The sequence below is a fragment of the Anas acuta genome, chromosome 31, assembly GCF_963932015.1.
Source record: "Anas acuta chromosome 31, bAnaAcu1.1, whole genome shotgun sequence".
Classification (NCBI taxonomy): domain Eukaryota; kingdom Metazoa; phylum Chordata; class Aves; order Anseriformes; family Anatidae; genus Anas; species Anas acuta.
The window spans coordinates 271711-290852 of record NC_089009.1 but is presented as its reverse complement, the minus strand read 5'-3'; the positions used below and the strand labels follow the sequence as shown (position 1 = coordinate 290852).

General features: G+C 57.7%; 1 protein-coding gene across 6 annotated transcripts in view; it reads left to right on the top strand.

The window, feature by feature from the left end:
* LOC137846208 (butyrophilin subfamily 3 member A2-like) overlaps positions 1-14082 on the top strand; it is a 42688-nt gene extending 28606 nt beyond the window's left edge. The window contains exons 1-7 of one of the 6 annotated variants that reach the window (XM_068663999.1): positions 2597-2946; positions 3346-3693; positions 4177-4458; positions 4588-4692; positions 5515-5535; positions 5692-5724; positions 5902-6957. In XM_068663999.1, coding sequence (XP_068520100.1) covers positions 2847-2946; positions 3346-3693; positions 4177-4458; positions 4588-4692; positions 5515-5535; positions 5692-5724; positions 5902-6530 — 1518 coding nt within the window. In that variant the 5' untranslated portion in view covers positions 2597-2846 and the 3' untranslated portion in view covers positions 6531-6957. Of the gene's footprint in view, positions 1-2596; positions 2947-3345; positions 3694-4176; positions 4459-4587; positions 4693-5514; positions 5536-5691; positions 5725-5901; positions 6963-13018 lie in introns of those variants that run through there. The other 5 variants (XM_068663995.1, XM_068663996.1, XM_068663997.1 and 2 more) reach the window with 5 other exon arrangements.
* Positions 14083-19142: the final 5060 nt, after the last annotated feature.

Genomic DNA, 19142 nt, shown 5'->3' with positions numbered 1-19142 from the left:
GCAGCAAGGTGCCAAGACCGCCGGCCTCCGGGTGCGGTCCTGCGCCTCTCCACTCACTCCAGTCCTCCAGGAGAGGCTCCTGCAGGCTGACGTGCTGCACCGAGCACGTGTAGGTGTCGCCTGCCACCGGGGCCACCAGCACGGACACCTGCGTCTGGTAGCTCCAGTCGCCATTGGGGATGGCGGAGATGGGGTTGTAGTCGTCGGGCTCCACGATGTCCCCGTTGTGCAGCCAGATGACGGTCACCTCGGGGGGTAGAAGCCCCAGATGTGGCAGCTGAGGCAGACGGGCACACGGGCGTTCCCCATCTCCGCGGGGATGATGCGGACTTGGGGCTGCACTGGAGCAGGGATGGGGATGGGGTCAGTGGTGGGCGAGCCCCTTTTCCCTGCCCTATGCAACGTCCTCACGCAATGTTGTGCAATGCTCTCGTGCAAAGCTCCACACAACTTCCCCATGCCACTTCCCCATGCAACGCCCTGTGCAAGCTCTAGGCCTTGTCCTGTGTGATATCACATGTGACATCCCCATGCGATGCCCTGTGCAACACCCCTGTGCCACACCCTGCAAGAGGCATTGCTCTGTGCAACATCCCCTTGCAAAGGGCAATGCAATGCGCTGTGCAGTGCTCCGTGCAACATCCCCCTGTGATGTTCTCACGCAGTGTGCTCTGCAACATCCCCATGCAATGCCCGGTGCAACATCTCCTTGCAACATGCTCTACAACACCTCTGGGTAACTACTGGGGCAGCAGACTGGGGGCTGCGCTGGAGCAGGGATGGGGATGGGGTCAGTGGTGGGCGAGCCCCTTTTTCCTGCTCTGTGCAATGTCCCCACGGAATGTTCCGTGCAACGCTCCCATGCAACACTCCTGTACAAAGCTCTAGGCATTATCCCACGCGATGTCAGGTGTGACATACCCATGCGATGCCCTGTGCAACGCCCTTGTGCCACACCCTGCAAGAGGCATGGCTATCTGCAACATCCCCTTGCAAAGGGCAATGTAATGCGCTGTGCAGTGCTGTGTGCAGCATCCCCCTGCGACATCCTCACGCAGTGTGCTCTGCAACACCCCCATGCAATGCCTGGTGCAAGTGCAACATCTTGCCGAGGTGATCAGCTCCAGAGCAAACCCTTTCTGCAGCAGAGCAGGGGATCGGACAGGCAGGGCTATATTTTTCTAGCATCAAGCCCACTTGTGGGAGATGCCAGGACCCAGCAGCCCTCACCACAGAGGCTGACAAGGCTTTGGCAGAGCCAGCAGGGCCCCCTCCTTGGCAGTTCAAAAGCTGCCCCTGGGGAGCGCAACAACCAGGAACGCAGCGATCCGGGAGGGCAAACAGGGCATGGCGCATCAGAAGGGAGTGGGAGGCAATTCATGCAGGCAGGGCAAGAAGGGAGGGCAGAGCGTTCCCCCCCGGACCATATGAACAACTCCTCTAAAGGCGGTCTACCACTAGCTAGGCTGCAATGGTCTCCACCAGGCACAGTGCTCTCTCTAGCAAGTCTGTGCACACCCAGAATGACTGCCCGCTCAAAAATGCACCAGTTCAGGTCTCTGGGTGCAGGGAGCGTCTGAGCCTCTTGCTGCCATCTGCGGGAGGCAGAGAGACTGTGTGTGCGTGAGGTGCGAGCAGGTGGATGACCTGGTCCACCTGGTGGCAGAACTCAAGGAGGAGGTGGAGAGGTTGAGGGCTATCAGGGAGTGTGAGCGGGAGATAGAGTGGTGGGGCAACTCCCTGCGGGGCCTGAAGGAGAGGTACCGGGGTGAGACACCCCAAATGGGGGTGGACCCCCTCCCCTGTCGCTGTTGGGCAGAGGGAGGGGACCTAGGAGTTGAGGAAGAATGGAGACAGGTCCCTGCTCGACATCACAGGCGATGCCCTCCCCAAAAGGCCCCACCTTCCCAGGTGCCCTTCCAGAACAGGTTTGAGGCCCTGGAGCTTGAGGGAATGGGAGCTGAGGAAGAGGTAGAAAGTGTAGCCAGGAGGATGCCTAGGGTGAGGAAGTTGACTCCACGCCTCAGGACTGCTATCCTCCTTTGATAGTCCAGGCTGGCAGTGATGACATTGAAGAGAGAAGCCTGAAGGCTATCAAACGGGACGTTAGGGACTGGGGCAGTTAGTGGATGGAGCGGGAGTACAGGTGGTGCAGATCTCCACACTGCAGCCCATGGAGGAGCCATATGAATTTCCACCCTACAAAGGCAAACAGTACCTCTGCAGTCTTTCCATGTTGACTGACTTCCCTTCCAGCAAACTGTAACTTTCCTTATCCACCTAAGCTCTTGAAGAAGGTCCCTGCCCATCTGAGCAAACCTTCTGCCACAGCTGCTTTACTGGAGCCGGGAGAGGCACAGGCATTTTGCCTTCAGCACAGAGGGCAAAGGGTGGCAGCTCTGGGCTCGGCACCCAGCTGTGCCCCGTTCCCTGCAGCCTCCGATCCTGCTCAGCTCTTCACTGCCAGCTCTCCACATTTTCCCATTGCTCACAGTTTGATTCCTCCTTGCATGCACGGAGATGAACAACCTTAGCCAGTGGCTTTCCCTGGAGCTCTGGAGAGGCCCCCACTGGGGACAAGCCTCTCGTGCTTGCTAAAGGCAGTGGGCTGGGCACCCAGCTGCAATGGGATGGTGGTGCCAGCCCTGCAGAGCTCCCCAGACATTGCCCTAGGGGCAGAGCTGTTCCAGGAGGGTTATTGCAGCCAGGAACTGGGCAAAGGTTGGGAAAGTTGGGCGTAGCCTTGTACTTTCTGCAGCTCTGCTGGGTGCCGTGAGGGACATCTACCTTGGCTTGGAGAAAAACCCCTGGGGGGCCCCCTGCCCCCTGGGGGACCTCTCTCTCAGATGGGGCTCACCTGGGGCTGCAGCCACCCCAGCCTCACCGGCTATGCTAGGGGCCTCCTGACTTCCCTCATCACTCTGCTCCTCCTACAGCTGGGCTCAGGTAAGATCCTGCGGGGCTGCTGGGGGCCCCTGTGAAGGCACACATGCTGCTGTGGGACAGGAGAGCGGCTTTGGGAAGGGGGGTCTGGAGCCCACAGCTCGCCCATGTTGGGTTTCACTTTCACTTTGGTTCTTTCACGCAATATGGCTGCTGCCTTGCCTGCCCTTTCTGTGTCTCCTTCACCCACCTAAATGCTGCAGAGAGGGCTCCCACTCCCCGCACACCTCCTTTTCCTATATGTCCTCCCTGTGTTTCTCCTCTTTCCCTGGTGTTTTCCCACGATACACAAGGGACGCAGCACACACCAACACACGCACAGCTCGCCCTTTGACACTCATTGCCCCTAAATTTACAATGGCAAAATCTCACCGCCTCTCTGTGCCCTTCTCCATTGCCCAGCCCAGCTCACAGTGGTGGGACCAGGACACCCTCTCACTGCCATTCTTGGGCAGGATGTCGTGCTGCCCTGCCACTTGTCCCCTCGACGCGATGCTCGCACCTTGGAAATCAGGTGGATTCGGCACAGGTTACCTGAGACAGTGCACCACTACCGCAATGGAGAGGACCTGTACAGGGAGCAGATGGAGGCATATGCCGGGAGGACAGAGTTGTCCAGAGATGGTCTCTCTGTTGGAAACCTGGACTTGCGAATCATGGGGCTGAGACCCTCTGATGATGGCCAGTACGTCTGCACTGTGGGAGATGCTGATGCTTATGCTGAAACCATAGTGGAGCTGGAGGTGTCAGGTTAGTGGCTGGGGTGATACATCCAAGTGGTGGTGCAGGTGTCCCTGGGTTTGTGTGTCCCACCCAGGACCTGGTCCCATCCTCATGGCCACCTACGTGCCCTTTCGAACTGTATAGTGTGATGAGCCTTCTCCTCTGTCAGTGAGCACTTGTCCACTAAGAAGTACACCTGTGCCCTTGCAGGCTTTTTATTGAGAGAGAGCTGCATGAATGCAATGATTTAATTCAGTCTCAGGGACCCTATTTGAACTCCATCCCCATGCTGTTGTGTGGACAATGGGCACAGGTTTCTGAGCAGGTCCTTCAGCTGTGCCAACAATAGGTGCTGTTTAGGGGTGAGAGTGGCTCCTTGAAGCGTCCAGTCCCTGAGCCCCTGGGGACATGGCTTGTCTGTGCTGTGTCTGGCATGGGAGCAGATGGGGTCTTTGCCTTGGAACTGAATTCCTCCCCAAGTCAAGCCCCAAACACGCGCTCTTACCCCAGCCACAGGCACTGACCCCCACCTTTCCCTGGGGGGCTACGAGGACGGAGGCGTCCGGGTGCTGTGTCGATCGGTCGGCTGGTACCCGCAGCCGCAGCTGCTGTGGAGGGATGCTCGCGGGCAGCACCTGCCCTCGGTCTCCCAGACACATTCCCAGGACCAGGAGGGGCTCTTTGAAATCGAAGGCGCCGTCATCGTGACCGGGAGCGTGGAGGGGCCCTTGTCCTGCATGGTCAGGAACAGCCACCTCGAGGAGGAAAAGGAATCATCCCTGCACATTGCAGGTACAAATGGCACAGCCAGGGTGAGGTGTTCCTGGCCCCTGCACTTGTCCTGACCCAGGAGAAGTCTGGGTCTTGCTCTTCCATCCATGGACATGTAAACACAGCCCTTTTCCTGGTGCCTTTTCTCAGTTCCCTTCTTCCACAACACCCAGCCCTGGATGGTGGCTCTGGCTCTGGTCCTCGTGCTTTTGGCTGTGTCCATTGGCCTCAGTGTTTATCTCTTCCGAAAGCAAGGTAAGCTGGCAGCGCAGGGATGGAGCAGAGGGAGGTGTTCTGCAGGGACCCCCTTGGGTCTGGAGCGGGGCTGAGCCCTGGCCCAGGGAGGTGCGTAGGAGGAGGAAGGGAATGTTCTCCTGGGGATGCCAAAGGCCTTAGGATCGTCTTGGGTGGGAGGCCAGGGAGCATGGCTGTAGCGTGGGGCTGGTGGCAAGGTGCAGCCCCCCTGCACATGTTCCCACCCAACAACCAAGCTGCTCTGCTCACCACCTGTTCCTCCGCCTTTGCTTTTCAGCGGCACAGAGCCGAGAGCTGGGAGAGTCCTTGCAGTCCCTGCCCCCAGCCCCTGGGAAGTGGTGTTGTCCCTGTGGGAGGGTCTGGTCCTGGTCTGGGTGGGCTCTGAGGGCTTGTGTGCTGGTGGCTCGGGGGTGCTGGAGGAGCAGCTGGAACCTGGGGTGGGAGTGGGGAGTGCTGGGGCTGGGGCTGCCCTGGGCACGGGACACGGCCGGGATGGCTGAAAGGAACGGGGATCAAGGTGGGGACGGGGAGCGAGCTGCGGGGCTGCCCCGCTCTGCACTGACACTTCTGGGACAGGAACGGAATATCCTCCAACAATCTTTTTTTCATTTTGGTAATGTCTACGGTACCACTGAGATATAATCTGCACAAGTGTCTGTGTTTACAGATGCACTAAGAGCATTGTTCATAGCTGGACCACTATGTTTTGGGTCCCACCTTGGAACAAGGCTGTATTATCCCTGTCATGGGATGTGTTCAGGGTCTAATATGGGCTGAACAACTCTCCCTCTGATCATGCATTACTTTCACTTTCCTTTTCAGAGAAACAAGCTGCAGAGCTGGGTGAGTGTCCTGGTGCTTCGACACATGGCTATGCCAAGGCAATGTGAGGGGAGGGTGGGCAGCTGGGACAGAGCAGCCCAGGGCTGGCCCCGCACCCTGCCCACACTCACTGGGCACCAGCCATGGGCTGTGACCAGCTCTCCCCTCTCCTTCCAGCATGGAGACGGTGTCTGCTGCCTCATAATAGAGGTAGGTGTGCATTGGGTAGCCCTCTGAAGTGCTTCTCCTGCCCTTGGTGGGGCATGTTCAGGAGCCAAGAGGTGCCCCATCTCCTGCCCCGTGGGGCAGCTCCTGGCCCCGAGCTGGGGAACGCCTGCCCAGGGCTGAGCTCTGCCCCTGATGGCCTGGCTCCTTCTGTCCCTGCAGTGAAGGTGACCCTGGATCCACACACGGCTCATCCCTGGCTTGTGGTGTCTCAGGACAACAGCAGTGTGAGATGCGGAAGTGAACGGCAGCAGGTCCCTGACACACCAGAGAGATTTGACTGTCAGTGCTGCCTGCTGGGCCGTGAGGAGTTCAGAGAGGGGAGGCACTGCTGGTTGGTGGAGGTGGAGGGAGAGCGGCTAAAGTATTCACGGTGGGCTGTGGGGGTGGCCAGGGCTTCTGTGGAGAGAAAGAAGTGGATCAACATAATCCCTGAAGAAGGGATCTGGGCTCTGCAGTACTATGAGGGGCAGCTCAAGTCTCTCACATGGCCTCCCACTCCCTTGTCCCTGTCCCATGTTCCCACAAGGATTTGGGTCTGCCTGGACTGTACCCAGGGGCAGGTGTCTTTTATCAACGCTGACAATGGGGTCCAGATCTTCACTTTCAAAGCAGCCTCCTTCAATGGGGAGAGCATCCACCCCTGGTTCCTGTTGTGGACACGTGGAATTCAGCTGTGCCTGAGAGATAGCACACTACCGACCCCATCCCGAGGCCTTGGGTCCTCCTGCTCTTCTCCAGACACTCCTGCATCACCTCTCCTTCATACTGCAGGAGCAGCACAGGAATGAGGGGCAGGGGTTCCCTGCATTCCTCCCTGCTGCTGGAGGAGGGCTGGGATGCTGCAAGCAGGAACCAGGCCCCTTGCAAACCCTGGGCTCTGCCCTGCATGCGGCTCCTGTGCTGGGGCACAAGCCCTGATGGTACCCACAGGTCTCACCCTGCCTCTGACCCCAGCGGGCAGCACAGGGGCTGCAGCAGCTCTCCACGCTCCTCTCCCCTCTGCTTGCACTGCTTGCAGACCCCAGGGCAAGGGATGTGGTCACTGTGTGCTGCTGGCCAGTGCAGGCCACATTTGCCTCCTAGTTCGGGGTTGATCCTTGCTCTGTGCCTCTTGCTGAGCATGAGCAGCCTGTGGGGGCTCTTTGTTCCCTCCTCTGGAGCACATCAAGGCCCAGCAGCAGCAGAACTGTGTCAAATAAAGTTTTGTACAGGAAGATGGAGTCTGGCAGTGGCATTTCCTGGGTGCTTTGTGTCCTGAGGCCTTGCTGCCTGGGAAGGCGTCTTGCAGCAGACCTCTCCTTGGTGTTGGTCATGGGAGTCATAGCCGGGAGGAACCAAAGCGACAACTGCCCCTTCGTTCTCCATCTGTTCCCTGGCACCCCCTTTTCCCATCTGGGTCATTGCCCTGCCCTGGGCTAGACAGGGTAATGACCCAGCTGGGACAAGGGGATCCCCAAGAGCTTCCATCCTCCCATCACACAGGCTCGGTTGAGGTTCTGCCTGCAGGGGGGGCATCACCAGCTTTTTGAAGTCCTCCAAGAAGAGGCAGCAGGTGGCGTCAACCTTAAAGCTGTCCATCAGCTCCTTTCAAGCCACCTCCCTGTCCCATATTTCCCTTCCACCACCCAAGTTGTTCCCGTGGCTGTTTTATTTTCCACTGCTCAGGGCAGGGTTCAGCCAGAAATGGGCTTGCAGGAGCCACGGGGCCACCCCAGCTTCACCAACCCTCAGCAATCAATAACAATCCTGCACTCCCAGAAAACCAGTGCCACTTTTTGCACCTTGTTTAAAAGCAAGCAGGGAAACAAGCTGACATTCTTGCCCAAATTCATTGCAGCATGTTTTAAACCTCGCAGCATTAAAATCAGGAGCAGACAGTGCAGAAACAGGGGAAGGAAATGCGTTCGGAAGACACTGCATCCAATAGAAGTAGGTGATCCAAACAGACCAAACCTCAGTGAGATGGAGCCTCCGTGGCTGCAGGACTCCCTTGGCCTCTTCGAAGGTTTAACTATATGAAGGTGGGAAGCTAAGAATAGGTTTTGAACCCAGCTACACAATGAGCAGACACAGATGCTCTCCTCCAGCTGGTTCTCAATGCCAAGCTGAGTGATCTCCACACCCAACCACCCATCTTCATGCACGTGGGGTCTCACCATCCCAAAATCCCATCATCCTTCATCCCATTGAGATCCCACCATCCTCACACCCATCTCTTTAATCCCAGCAGGGTGCCACCATCCCCAAACCCCATTGTCCTCCACTCCAGTGGGGATCCACCACCACAAACCTTATCCACCTTCACCCCAGTGGGGTCTCATCATCTCCAAAACCCCATCATCCTCCATTCCACTGGGCTCTCACCAACCCCAAACCTCAAAACCCTCCACCCACTGCTGTCCTACCATCCTCTCAGCCAATTATCCTACATCCCACCGGGCTCCCACCATCCCCAAAGCCATCCCAGGGCCAGGGACTGACTGACCACCACGTTCCCTAAGTGCTACGAGAAGCTATGCCATGACCAACAGCTGCATGCCTGGTCCTCCTCAATTCACAGATGTAATCTTCAGAGGGTTGTTTGGGAAGAACAGTAAAAGTTAGGCTCCACATGGCTTTTCTGGTGGAGGACGAGGGCTGAGGGAACAGTGAAGCCCATCCCGCAGTCAGGGCACTGATGGGGTTTCCCTACCAAGTGCTTTTTCCAATGTTGGTTGAACGCCGAGCTTTCAGAGAAGGCTTCCCCACAGTCAGAGCAGGGATAAGGGGGTTGTCCCCGGTGAGTCCTGAGATGGGCTATGTAGACTGAATTCTTTGCAAGGCTATACTGCACTGGGGACATTTATAGGTCCCCCAGCCTGCCCGCTGGCAGGACAGAGCAAGAAGCTGAAAAGTCCTTGGCTTGGTGTAAGCACTGCTTTGAAACAATTGAAACATCAACATGTTATCAGCACTCTTCTCATCCTAAGCCAAAACATAGCATTCTACCAGCTACAAGGAGGAAAATTAACTCTATCCTAATTGAAACCAGGACAGGATTTCATGATGACATCAGCCAGTTTTCTTAGTACTCTGGGATGAATCCCATCAGGCCCTATAGTCTCCACTTGTAGGAGCAAATTGCATGCTAAGTCAGTATTTGCTGGGAGTTTATCATTCCTGCTCTCACGGTCCTCCAGCTCAGGGCAACTGGGGTCCCAGAGCCCATTGTCAGTGTTGAAAACAAAGGCAAAAAAAGCATTAAACATGCCCCTGTTTGTGAGGAGACCATCCCCATCAAGTAAAGGACCACTGTTTTCTCCGGTTCTACTTTTGCTCTTTAGATATTTTATAAAACTCAGTTTTATTTCCGCCAACAGTTCTGTCAAGCTTCAACTCAAATTGAGCTTTAGCCATATGAATTCACCCTGATAAGGACTAGGGCAGCAGATTCTGAGGCATCACATAGTTCCTTAAAGAACAGTTCATCCATGTCATCATCCTAGCTGCATGCAGAAGCTGTCCCTCTGGTACTTAGAAGCCATTTCCACACCAAAGTCTCCACTGTGCTGCAGAAGGGCTTTGCTTGCCAGAGGGCAAAAGGTCTGCCCATTTCTGCCTCCACTGGGATGGACAGAGCCGGGAGTGGGGCTGGCTCTTTGTCCCCACCACCTTGGGAAAAGGGTGGCACTGAGATGCTCGGCAGCCAGCTGTGCCTCTTTCCCTGCAGCCTCCGATGTCACTCTGCTCTGCAGCATCTTGCACCCATCCCCCAAGGGTCAGGGCTCCTCCCAGAGGGTTACTGCAGGCAAGAGCTGAGCAGAAGTTGGTGAAGTCACGTGTAGCATTCTAGTTCCTGCAGCTATGGTGGGTGCTGAGAGGGACGACTATTTTGGTGAGACTGCCTTGGAGAAGAACACCTGGGGCTGCCTTCTGTGTCTCCCAGCCCATGATAAGCGCAGGCTCTGCACCCTGCCCAAAGCGCTACTGGCCGTGGCTCCCTGTGCCCAGGCCTGCAGCCCCTCAGTACCTTACTCTTCTACCCCCAGATCCTGCTCCCGCTGCAGCACAGATGGGGCTCCCCTGGGGTTGCGGCCGCCCCAGCCTCACCGGCCATGCCAGCGGCTTCCTGACTTTCCTCGTCACTCTGCACCTTCTTCAGCTGGGCTCAGGTAGGATCCTGTAGGGATGCTGGGGGTTCTCCCCCCTGTGCATGCAGATGTGCTGCCATAGGGCAGGGGAGCAGCTCCAGGGTAGGGGGACCAGAGCCCACAGACCGGTCCCTGCTGGGTTTCACTTTCACTTTGGTTCTTTCACACAATATGGGCGCTGCCTTGACTGCCCTTTCTGGCTCTTCTTCTCCTGCCCAAATGCTGCAGAGAGGGCTCCCACTCCCAGCACACCTCCTTCTCCTCCACGTCCTCCCTCTCCCTCTCCTGTTTCCCCAGTGGCTTCCCATGGGACACAGGGGACGCAGCACACACCAACTCACACACAGCTCGCCCATGGTCACTCACTTCCCCTAAATTTACGATGCCAAAATCTCACCGCCTCTCTGTGCCCTTCTCCATTGCCCAGCCCAGCTCAGAGTGGTGGGACCAGGACACCCCGTCACTGCCACCGTGGGGCAGGATGTCGTGCTGCCCTGCCACTTGTCCCCTCAACGCGATGCTCGCAGCTTGGAGATCAGGTGGATTCGGCACAGGTTATCTGAGACAGTGCACCACTGCCGCAATGGAGAGGTCCTGTACGGGGAGCAGATGGGGGCATATGCCAGGAGGACAGAGTTTGCCAGGGATGGTCTCTCTGCTGGAAGCCTGGACTTGCGAATCACGGGGCTGAGACCCTCTGATGATGGCCAGTACGTCTGCACTGTGGGAGATGCTGATTTTTATGACGAAGCCATTGTGGAGCTGGAGGTGTCAGGTTAGTGGCTGGGGTGATGCTTCCAGGGCAGCGTTTACGTGTCCTTTGAATGTTTCAACTGTTTCACAGCATGGAGCATGCCCATGGATGTGGAGGTAATACATGGGGAGAGAGCTCAATGAATATTTTTGTCAATTTTCACTGGTGTTCTTGAAGACAATAATCATAATATTGTGAGGGCACTAGGCACAGGCTGCTGAGCAGCCCCTTCAGCTGTGTCAGCAATGGGACCAAACAGCACACAGGGAGAATTGCAGAGTCCTCTGAGCAGCTGGACATCTGCTTTACTTTTGCTTTCTGTGCTGGGGCAGACCTGAGACATTGCCTGAAAGTCTTGGGGCTTCTTGAACCAGCACAGCTTGGTGCAGAGACGCTGCCTGGAGGTGCTGAAGCTCAGCACTTGGGTTTTCTGGGTAACTTCAAGCCAGTGGAATTGTGCAGCTTTGCTCTCTCGGTCCGGTACATAGGAGTGGTTTTTGGGTTGAGGGTGAGTGCATGAAGTCCTGGTCCTTGAGCCCCTGGAGCCGTAGCTGTGATGGACTGTGTCTGGCATGGGAGCAGATGGGGTCTTTGCCTTGGAACTCAATCCCTCCTCAAGGCAAGCCCCAGCCACGCGCTCTTCCCCCAGCCACAGGCGCTGACCCCCACCTCTCCATGGGGGGCTACGAGGCTGGGGGCGTCCGGGTGCTGTGTCGATCGGCCGGCTGGTACAAGCTGCCGCAGCTGCTGTGGAGGGATGCTCGCGGGCAGCATCTGCACTCGGTCTCCCAGACACATTCCCAGGACCAGGAGGGGCTCTTTGAAATCGAAGGCGCCGTCATCGTGACCGAGAGTGTGGAGGGGCCCTTGTCCTGCGTGGTCAGGAGCAGCCGCCTCCAGCAGGAGCGGGAATCATCCCTGCACATCGCAGGTACAAATGGCACAGCCAGGGTGAGGTGTTCCTGGCCCCTGCACTTCTCCTGACCCAGGAGAAGTCTGGGTTTTGCTCTTCCACCTGTGCACAGGGAAATGCAGCCCCTTTCCTGGTGCCTTTTCTCAGCTCCCTTCTTCCACAACGCCCAGCCCTTCATAGTGGCTCTGGCTCTGGTCCTCGTGCTTTTGGCTGTGTCCATTGGCCTCGGTGTTTATCTCTTTCGAAAGCAAGGTAAGCTGGCAGTGCCGGGATGGAGCAGAGGGAGGTGTTCTGCAGGGACCCCTCTGGGTCTGGAGCGGGGCTGAGCCCTGGCCCAGGGAGGTGCGTAGGAGGAGGAAGGGGATGTTCTCCTGGGGATCCCAAAGGGCTTCGCATCGTCTTGGGTGGGAGGCCAGGGAGCATGGCTGCAGCGTGGGGCTGGTGGCGAGGTGCAGCCCCCCTGCACATGTTCCCACCCAGCAACCAAGCTGCTCTGCTCACCACCTCTTCCTCCGCCTTTGCTTTTCAGCGGCACAGAGGCGAGAGCTGGGTGAGTCCTTGCAGTCCCTGCCCCCAGCCCCTGGGGAAGCGGTGTCCCTGCGGGAGGGCCTGGTCTGGGTGGGCTCTGGGGGCTTGTGTGCGGGTGGCTTGGGGGTGCTGGAGGAGCAGCTGGATCCTGGGGTGGGAGTGGGGAGTGCTGGGGCTGGGGCTGCGCTGGGCACGGGACACGGCCGGGATGGCTGAAAGGAACGGGGATCAAGGTGGGGATGGGGAGCGAGCTGCGGGGCTGCCCCAATCTGCACTGATGCTTTCGGGAGATGGACATTCTCCAACAATCCTTTATTCACTTTCGTAACGGCTTCAGTGGCACCAAGATAAAGACACTTGCACAAGTGTCTGTCCTTACAGTTCTGCTTACAAGAGCATTGTACAAAGCTGGACCACAATGACTATTTCTCTAGTTCCACCTCTGATCAAGGCAGTGTTTTCCCTGTCATGGGATGTATTCGGGGTCTACCACGTGCTAAGCAACTCTCCCCTCATGCATTACTTTCATACCCATCATACATTACTTTCACTTTCCTTTTCAGAGAAACAAGATTCAGAACTGGGTGAGTGTCACAGGGCTTGGGCCCCATGGCCACACTTATGCAATGTGAGGGTTGGGTGGGCAGCTGGGACAGAGCAGCGCAGGGCTGGCCCCTCACCCTGCCCACACCCACTGGCCACCAGCCATGGGCTGTGACCAGCTCTCCACTCTCCTTCCAGCATGGAGAAATCTTCTGCTGCCTCAAAATCGAGGTAGGTGTGCATTGGGTTGCCCTCTGCAGTGCTCCTCCTGCCTTTGCTGGGGCATATTGAGGAGCCCAGAGGTGCCCCATCTCCTGCCCCGTGGGGCAGCTCCTGGCCCCGAGCTGGGGAACGCCTGCCCAGGGCTGAGCTCTGTCCCTGATGGCCTGGCTCCTTCTGTCCCTGCAGTGAAGGTGACCCTGGATCCGCGCACGGCTCATCCCCAGCTTGTTGTGTCTCAGGACAACTGCAGTGTGAGATTGGAAAGTGAACGGCAGCAGGTGCCTGACACACGAGAGAGATTTATATATAGGTTCTGTGTGCTGGGCCGTGAGGAGTTCAGAGAGGGGAGGCACTGCTGGATGGTGGAGGTGGAGGGAGAACGGCTAAAGGATTCTTGGTGGGCTGTGGGGGTGGCCAGGGCATCGGTGAAGAGAAAGAAATTTATCAACATTAGCCCTAAAGAAGGGATCTGGGCTGTGCAGTACTATGAGGGGCTGCTCATGTCTCTCACATCTCCTCGCACCCCCTTGTTCCTGTCCCCTGTCCCCACAAGGATTTGGGTCTCTCTGGACTGTACCCAGCAGCAGGTGTCTTTTATCAACGCTGACAATGGGGTCCAGATCTTCACTTTCACAGAAGCCTCCTTCAATGGGGAGAGCCTCTACCCCTGGTTCTGGATAAGGACACTGGGAATTCAGCTGTTCCTGAGGGACAGCACCCCCCAGACCCTGTCCCCAGCCCTGGGGGGCTCCTGCCCTTCTCCAGACACTCCTGCATCACCTCTCCTTGGTCCTGCAGGACCAGCACAGGAATGAGGGGCACTGGGGCCAGGGGCTGCCCTGCATTCCTCCCTGCTGCTGGAGGAGGGCTGGGATGCTGCAAGCAGGGGTCAGGCCCCTTGCAGCCCCTGGGCTCTGCCCTGCACGCGGCTCCTGTGCTGGGGCACAAGCCCTGCTGGCACCCACGGGTCTCACCCTGCCTCTGAGCCCCAGCGGGCAGCACAGGGGCTGCAGCAGCTCTCCACGCTCCTCTCCCCTCTGCTTGCACTGCTTGCAGACCCCAGGGCAAGGGATGTGGTCACCGTGTGCTGCTGGCCATTGCAGGCAACCTTTGCCTCCTAGGTTGGGATTGATCCTTGCTCTGTGCCTGGTGCTGAGCATGAGCAGCCTGTGGGGGCTCTTTGTTCCCTCCTCTGGAGCACATCTATGCAAGATGCAGCAGCAGGACTGTGTCAAATAAAGTTTTGAACAGGAAGATGGAGTCTGGCAGTGGCATTTCCTGGGTGCTTTGTGTCCTGAGGCCTTGCTGCCTGGGAAGGTGTCTTGCAGCAGACCGTCTCCTCACACGCCTTGCCCTGCAGAGCCTTTGCCGTCCTCGTAGTCCTCCCTTGGAGGCTCTCACAAAGTTTCACGCCCTTCGTCTGCTGCGGTGCCCACAGCTGCACGCAGTGCTCGAGGCGAGGCCGCAGCAGGCCGAGCAGAGCGGGACGATCCCTTCCCTCGGCCGGCCAGCAGTGCCCTGCCTGAGGCACCCCAGGGCACGCTTGGCCCTTTGGATTCCCATGCCATGGCCCCCACACACCCGCTCCTCTTGGTGAGACAACGTAAGAGTGTGTGAGCCTCTGCCCTGTGCCCAGAACTCTGCACAGACACCAGCGGGGCTTGTGGAGCATCTTTATTGTCAGCACCACGGCATCGGGTCTGAGATGGGGCCAAACGGGAGCCGCCGGTGCCAGGAGGTGTCCGTCTGGGGGTCCTCAGATGCTGCCTGGGGAAAGGGGGGGACACACAGGATGAGAGATGGGGTAATTCGCCCCTCGCCAATGTGGATGGGGATCGGGACACCGTTACCTGCGGGGTAGTTGTCTCCAGGGAGGGGAGTGTAACCTGCGGGGGGGAGAAGAGGAGTGAGCAGAGTCCTCGTTGCCCTTGACCATTGCCCCAGCTCTCCCCGGCCACTCACCCGGGGTGGGAGGCCTGGCCCTGAAGCGGTAGACGCCGGCGAGAAAAAAGCCAAGTCCCAGCACCATCAGCACGGTGGCCACCGCCACCAGTATCGTCACCTCCGGCATCAGTCCGGGACCTGCGGGGACACGGCCGGGTGAGTGGCAGCAAGGAGCCAAGGCCGCCAGCCTCCGGGTGCGGTCCTGCGCCTCTCCACTCACTCCAGTCCTCCAGGAGAGGCTCCTGCAGGCTGACGTGCTGCACCGAGCACATGTAGGTGTCGCCTGCCACCGGGGCCACCAGCAGGGACACCTGCGTCTGGTAGCTCCGGTCGCCATTGGGGATGGCGGAGATGGGGTTGTAGTCGTCGGGCTCCACGATGTCCCCAGAAGCCCCAGATGTGGCAGCTGAGGCGCACGGGCACACGGGCGTTCCCCGTCTCCGTGGGGATGATGAGGACTTGGGGCTGCACTGGAGCAGGGATGGGGATAGGGTCAGTGGTGGGCGAGCCCCTTTTCCCTGCCCCGTAAAACGTCCCCACACAATGTTCCGTGCAACACTCCCGTGCAATGCTCCTGTGCAATGCTGCCGTGCAAAGCTCCACGCGACTTCCCCATGCTACTTCCCCATGCAACGCCCTCTCCAAGCTCTAGGAATTGTCCCATGCGATGTGAAATGCGACATCCCCATGCGATGCCCTGTGCAACGCCCCTGTGCCACACTCTGCAAGAGGCATTGCTCTCTTCAACATCCCCTTGCAAAGGGCAATGCTATGCCATGTGCAGTGCTCCATGCAACATCACCCTGCGATGTCCTCATGCAGTGTGCTCTGCAACACCCCCATGCAATGCCTGGTGCTACACCTTGCCAAGGCAATCAGCTCCAGGGCAGACTCTTTCTGCAATGCTGCAGGGGATAAGACAGGTAGGGCTATTTTTTCCTGGCATCAGGCCCACTTGAGGGAGCTGCCAGGACCCAGCAGCCCTCACCAGGGAGGCTGACGAGGCATAGGCAGAGCCAGCAGGGCTCCCTACCCCACCCGTTCAAACTCTGCCCCTGGGGAGTGCAACGACCAGGAACGTGGCGACCCCTGCACGACATGGCAGGCGATGCCCTCCCCTTCCAGCCCCACCTTCCCAGGTGCCCTTACAAAACAGGTTTGAGGCCCTGGAGAATGAGAGATCAACAGCAACTGAGGAAGAGGTAGAAAGTGTTCCCAGGAGGATGCCTAGGGCGAGGAGGTCGACTCCACGCATCAGGACTGCCTCCACCAAGAAAGAAAGAAGGGTGATTGTCATGGGAGACTCTATCCTTAGGGGGACAGAGGGCCCTATTTGTCGGCCTGACCCTACCCGTAGGGAAGTCTGCTGCCTCCCTGGGGCCAGGGTCAGGGACGTTGCCAGGAAGCTCCCCAACCTGGTACGCCCCTCAGACTATTATCCTCTTGTGATAGTCCAGGCAGGTAGTGATGACATTGATGACAGAAGCCTGAAGGCTATCAAAAGAGACTTTAGGGGGCTGGGACGGTTAGTGGACGGAGCGGGAGTGCAGGTAGTATTTTCGTCCATCCCTACGTTGACAGGGAGGGGTACGGAGAGGACAAGGAAAGCCCACCTGCTAAACACGTGGCTCCGGGGCTGGTGCCTACGCAGAAATCTTGGGTTTTTCGACCATGGGGCAGTTTACTCAGCACCTGGTCTGATGGCCGTAGACGGGTCCCTATCCTTTAGGGGAAAAAGGATCCTGGGCCAGGAGCTGGCGGGGCTCATTGATAGGGCTTTAAACTAGGTAAGAAGGGGGATGGGGCTGAAGCAAGGACTGTTGGGGCTGTGCCAGGGGGAGCAATGGCAAGGCCGGAGGATAAGGTGAAGGCCCAGCTGAAGTGCATCTACACCAATGCACGCAGCATGGGTAACAAACAGGAGGAGCTGGAAGCCATCGTGCAGCGGGCTGGCTACGACTTGGTTGCTATCACGGAAACGTGGTGGGACCAGTCTCATGACTGGAGTGCTGCGATGCCTGGCTATAGGCTCTTCAGAAGGGACAGGCAGCACAGAAGGGGTGGCGGTGTGGCTCTCTATATTAGAGAGTCTTTCGATGTTGTAGAACTCGAGGCTAGGAATGACAAGATCGAGTCCCTTTGGGTTAGGATCGGCAGGGACAACAAGGCTAGTGTCCTGGTTGGGGTCTGCTATAGACCGCCGAACCAGGATGAGGAGACGGATGAGGAGTTCTACAGGCAGCTGACAGAAGTTGCGAATTCGTCGGCGCTTGTACTCGTGGGGGACTTCAACTTCCCTGACATATCCTGGAAGCACAACACAGCCCAGAGGAAGCAGTCTAGGAGGTTTGTGGAGAAAGTGGAAGATAGCTTCCTGACGCAGCTGATTAGTGAACCTACCAGGGGTGGTGCCCTGCTAGACCTTCTCTTCACAAACAGAGAAGGACTGGTGGAGGATGTGATTGTCGGGAGCTGTCTTGGGCAGAGTGACCACGAAATGGTGGAGTTCACTATTCTTGGCGGGGCCAGGAAGGGAACCAGTAAAACCACTGTATTGGACTTTCGGAGGGCTGACTTTGGGCTGCTCAGGACACTAGTTGGTGGAGTCCCATGGGAGGCGGTTCTGAAGGGCAGAGGGGTCCAGAAAGGCTGGGCGCTCTTTAAGAGGCAAATCCTAATGGCGCAGGAGCGGTCTGTCCCCATGTGCCCAAAGATGAGCCAGCGGGGAAGACGACCAGCCTGGCTCAACAGAGAATTGTGGCTTGAGCTTAGGAGGAAAAAGAGGGTTTATAATCTTTGGAAAATTGGGCAGGCCACTAAGGAGGACTATAAGGATGTAGCGAGGCTGTGCAGGGACAAGATTAGGAAGGCCAAAGCTCATCTGGAGCTCAATCTGGCTACTGCTGTTAAAGAGAACAAAAAACGTTTTTATAAATACATCAACACAAAACGGAGGACTAGGGAGAATCTCCATCCTTTACTGGATGCGGGGGGAAACTTAGTTACAAGAGATGAGGAAAAGGCGGAGGTCCTCAATGCCTTCTTTGCCTCAGTCTTTAGCGGCAAAACCGGTTGCTCTCTGGATACCCAGTATCCAGAACTGGTGGAAGGGGACGGGGAGCAGGATGTGGCCCTCACCATCCACGAAGAACTGGTTGGTGACCTGCTACGGCACTTGGATGTCCACAAATCGATGGGGCCGGATGGGATCCACCCAAGGGTACTGAGAGAACTGGCAGAGGAGCTGGCCAAGCCCCTATCCATCATTTATCAGCAGTCCTGGCTATCGGGGGAGGTCCCAGCTGACTGGCGGCTAGCAAATGTGACGCCCATCTACAAGAAGGGCCGGAGGGCAGACCCGGGGAACTACAGGCCGGTCAGTTTGACCTCAGTACCAGGGAAGCTCATGGAGCAGATCCTCTTGGGAGTCATCATGCGGCACTTGAAGGGCAAGCAGGCGATCAGGCCCAGCCAGCATGGGTTTATGGAAGGCAGGTCCTGCTTGACGAACCTGATCTCCTTCTACGACAAAGTGACGCGCTGGGTGGACGAGGGAAAGGCTGTGGATGTGATCTACCTTGACTTCAGCAAGGCTTTTGACACCGTCTCCCACAGCATTCTCCTCAAGAAACTGGCTGCTCTTGGCTTGGACTGGCGCACGCTTCGTTGGGTTAGAAACTGGCTGGATAGCCGGGCCCAAAGAGTTGTGGTGAATGGAGCCAAGTCCAGTTGGAGGCCAGTCACTAGTGGCGTCCCCCAGGGCTCGGTGCTGGGGCCGGTCCTCTTTAACATCTTCATCAATGATCTGGATGATGGCATTGAGTGCACCCTCAGTAAGTTTGCAGATGACACCAAGCTAGGTGCGTGTGTCGATCTGCTCGAGGGTAGGAAGGCTCTGCAGGAGGATCTGGATAGGCTGCACCGATGGGCTGAGGTCAACTGCATGAAGTTCAACAAGGCCAAGTGCCGGGTCCTGCACCTGGGGCGCAATAACCCCAAGCAGAACTACAGGCTGGGAGAGGAATGGTTGGAGAGCTGCCAGGCAGAGAAGGACCTGGGAGTGATGGTAGACAGTCGGCTGAATATGAGCCAGCAGTGTGCTCAGGTGGCCAAGAAGGCCAACGGCATCCTGGCTTGTATCAGAAACAGTGTGACCAGCAGGGCTAGGGAGGTGATCGTCCCCCTGTACTCGGCTCTGGTGAGGCCGCACCTCGAGTACTGTGTTCAGTTTTGGGCCCCTCGCTACAAGAAGGACATCGAGGTGCTTGAGCGGGTCCAAAGAAGGGCGACGAAGCTGGTGAGGGGCCTGGAGAACAAGTCCTACGAGGAGCGGCTGAGGGAGCTGGGCTTGTTCAGCCTGGAGAAG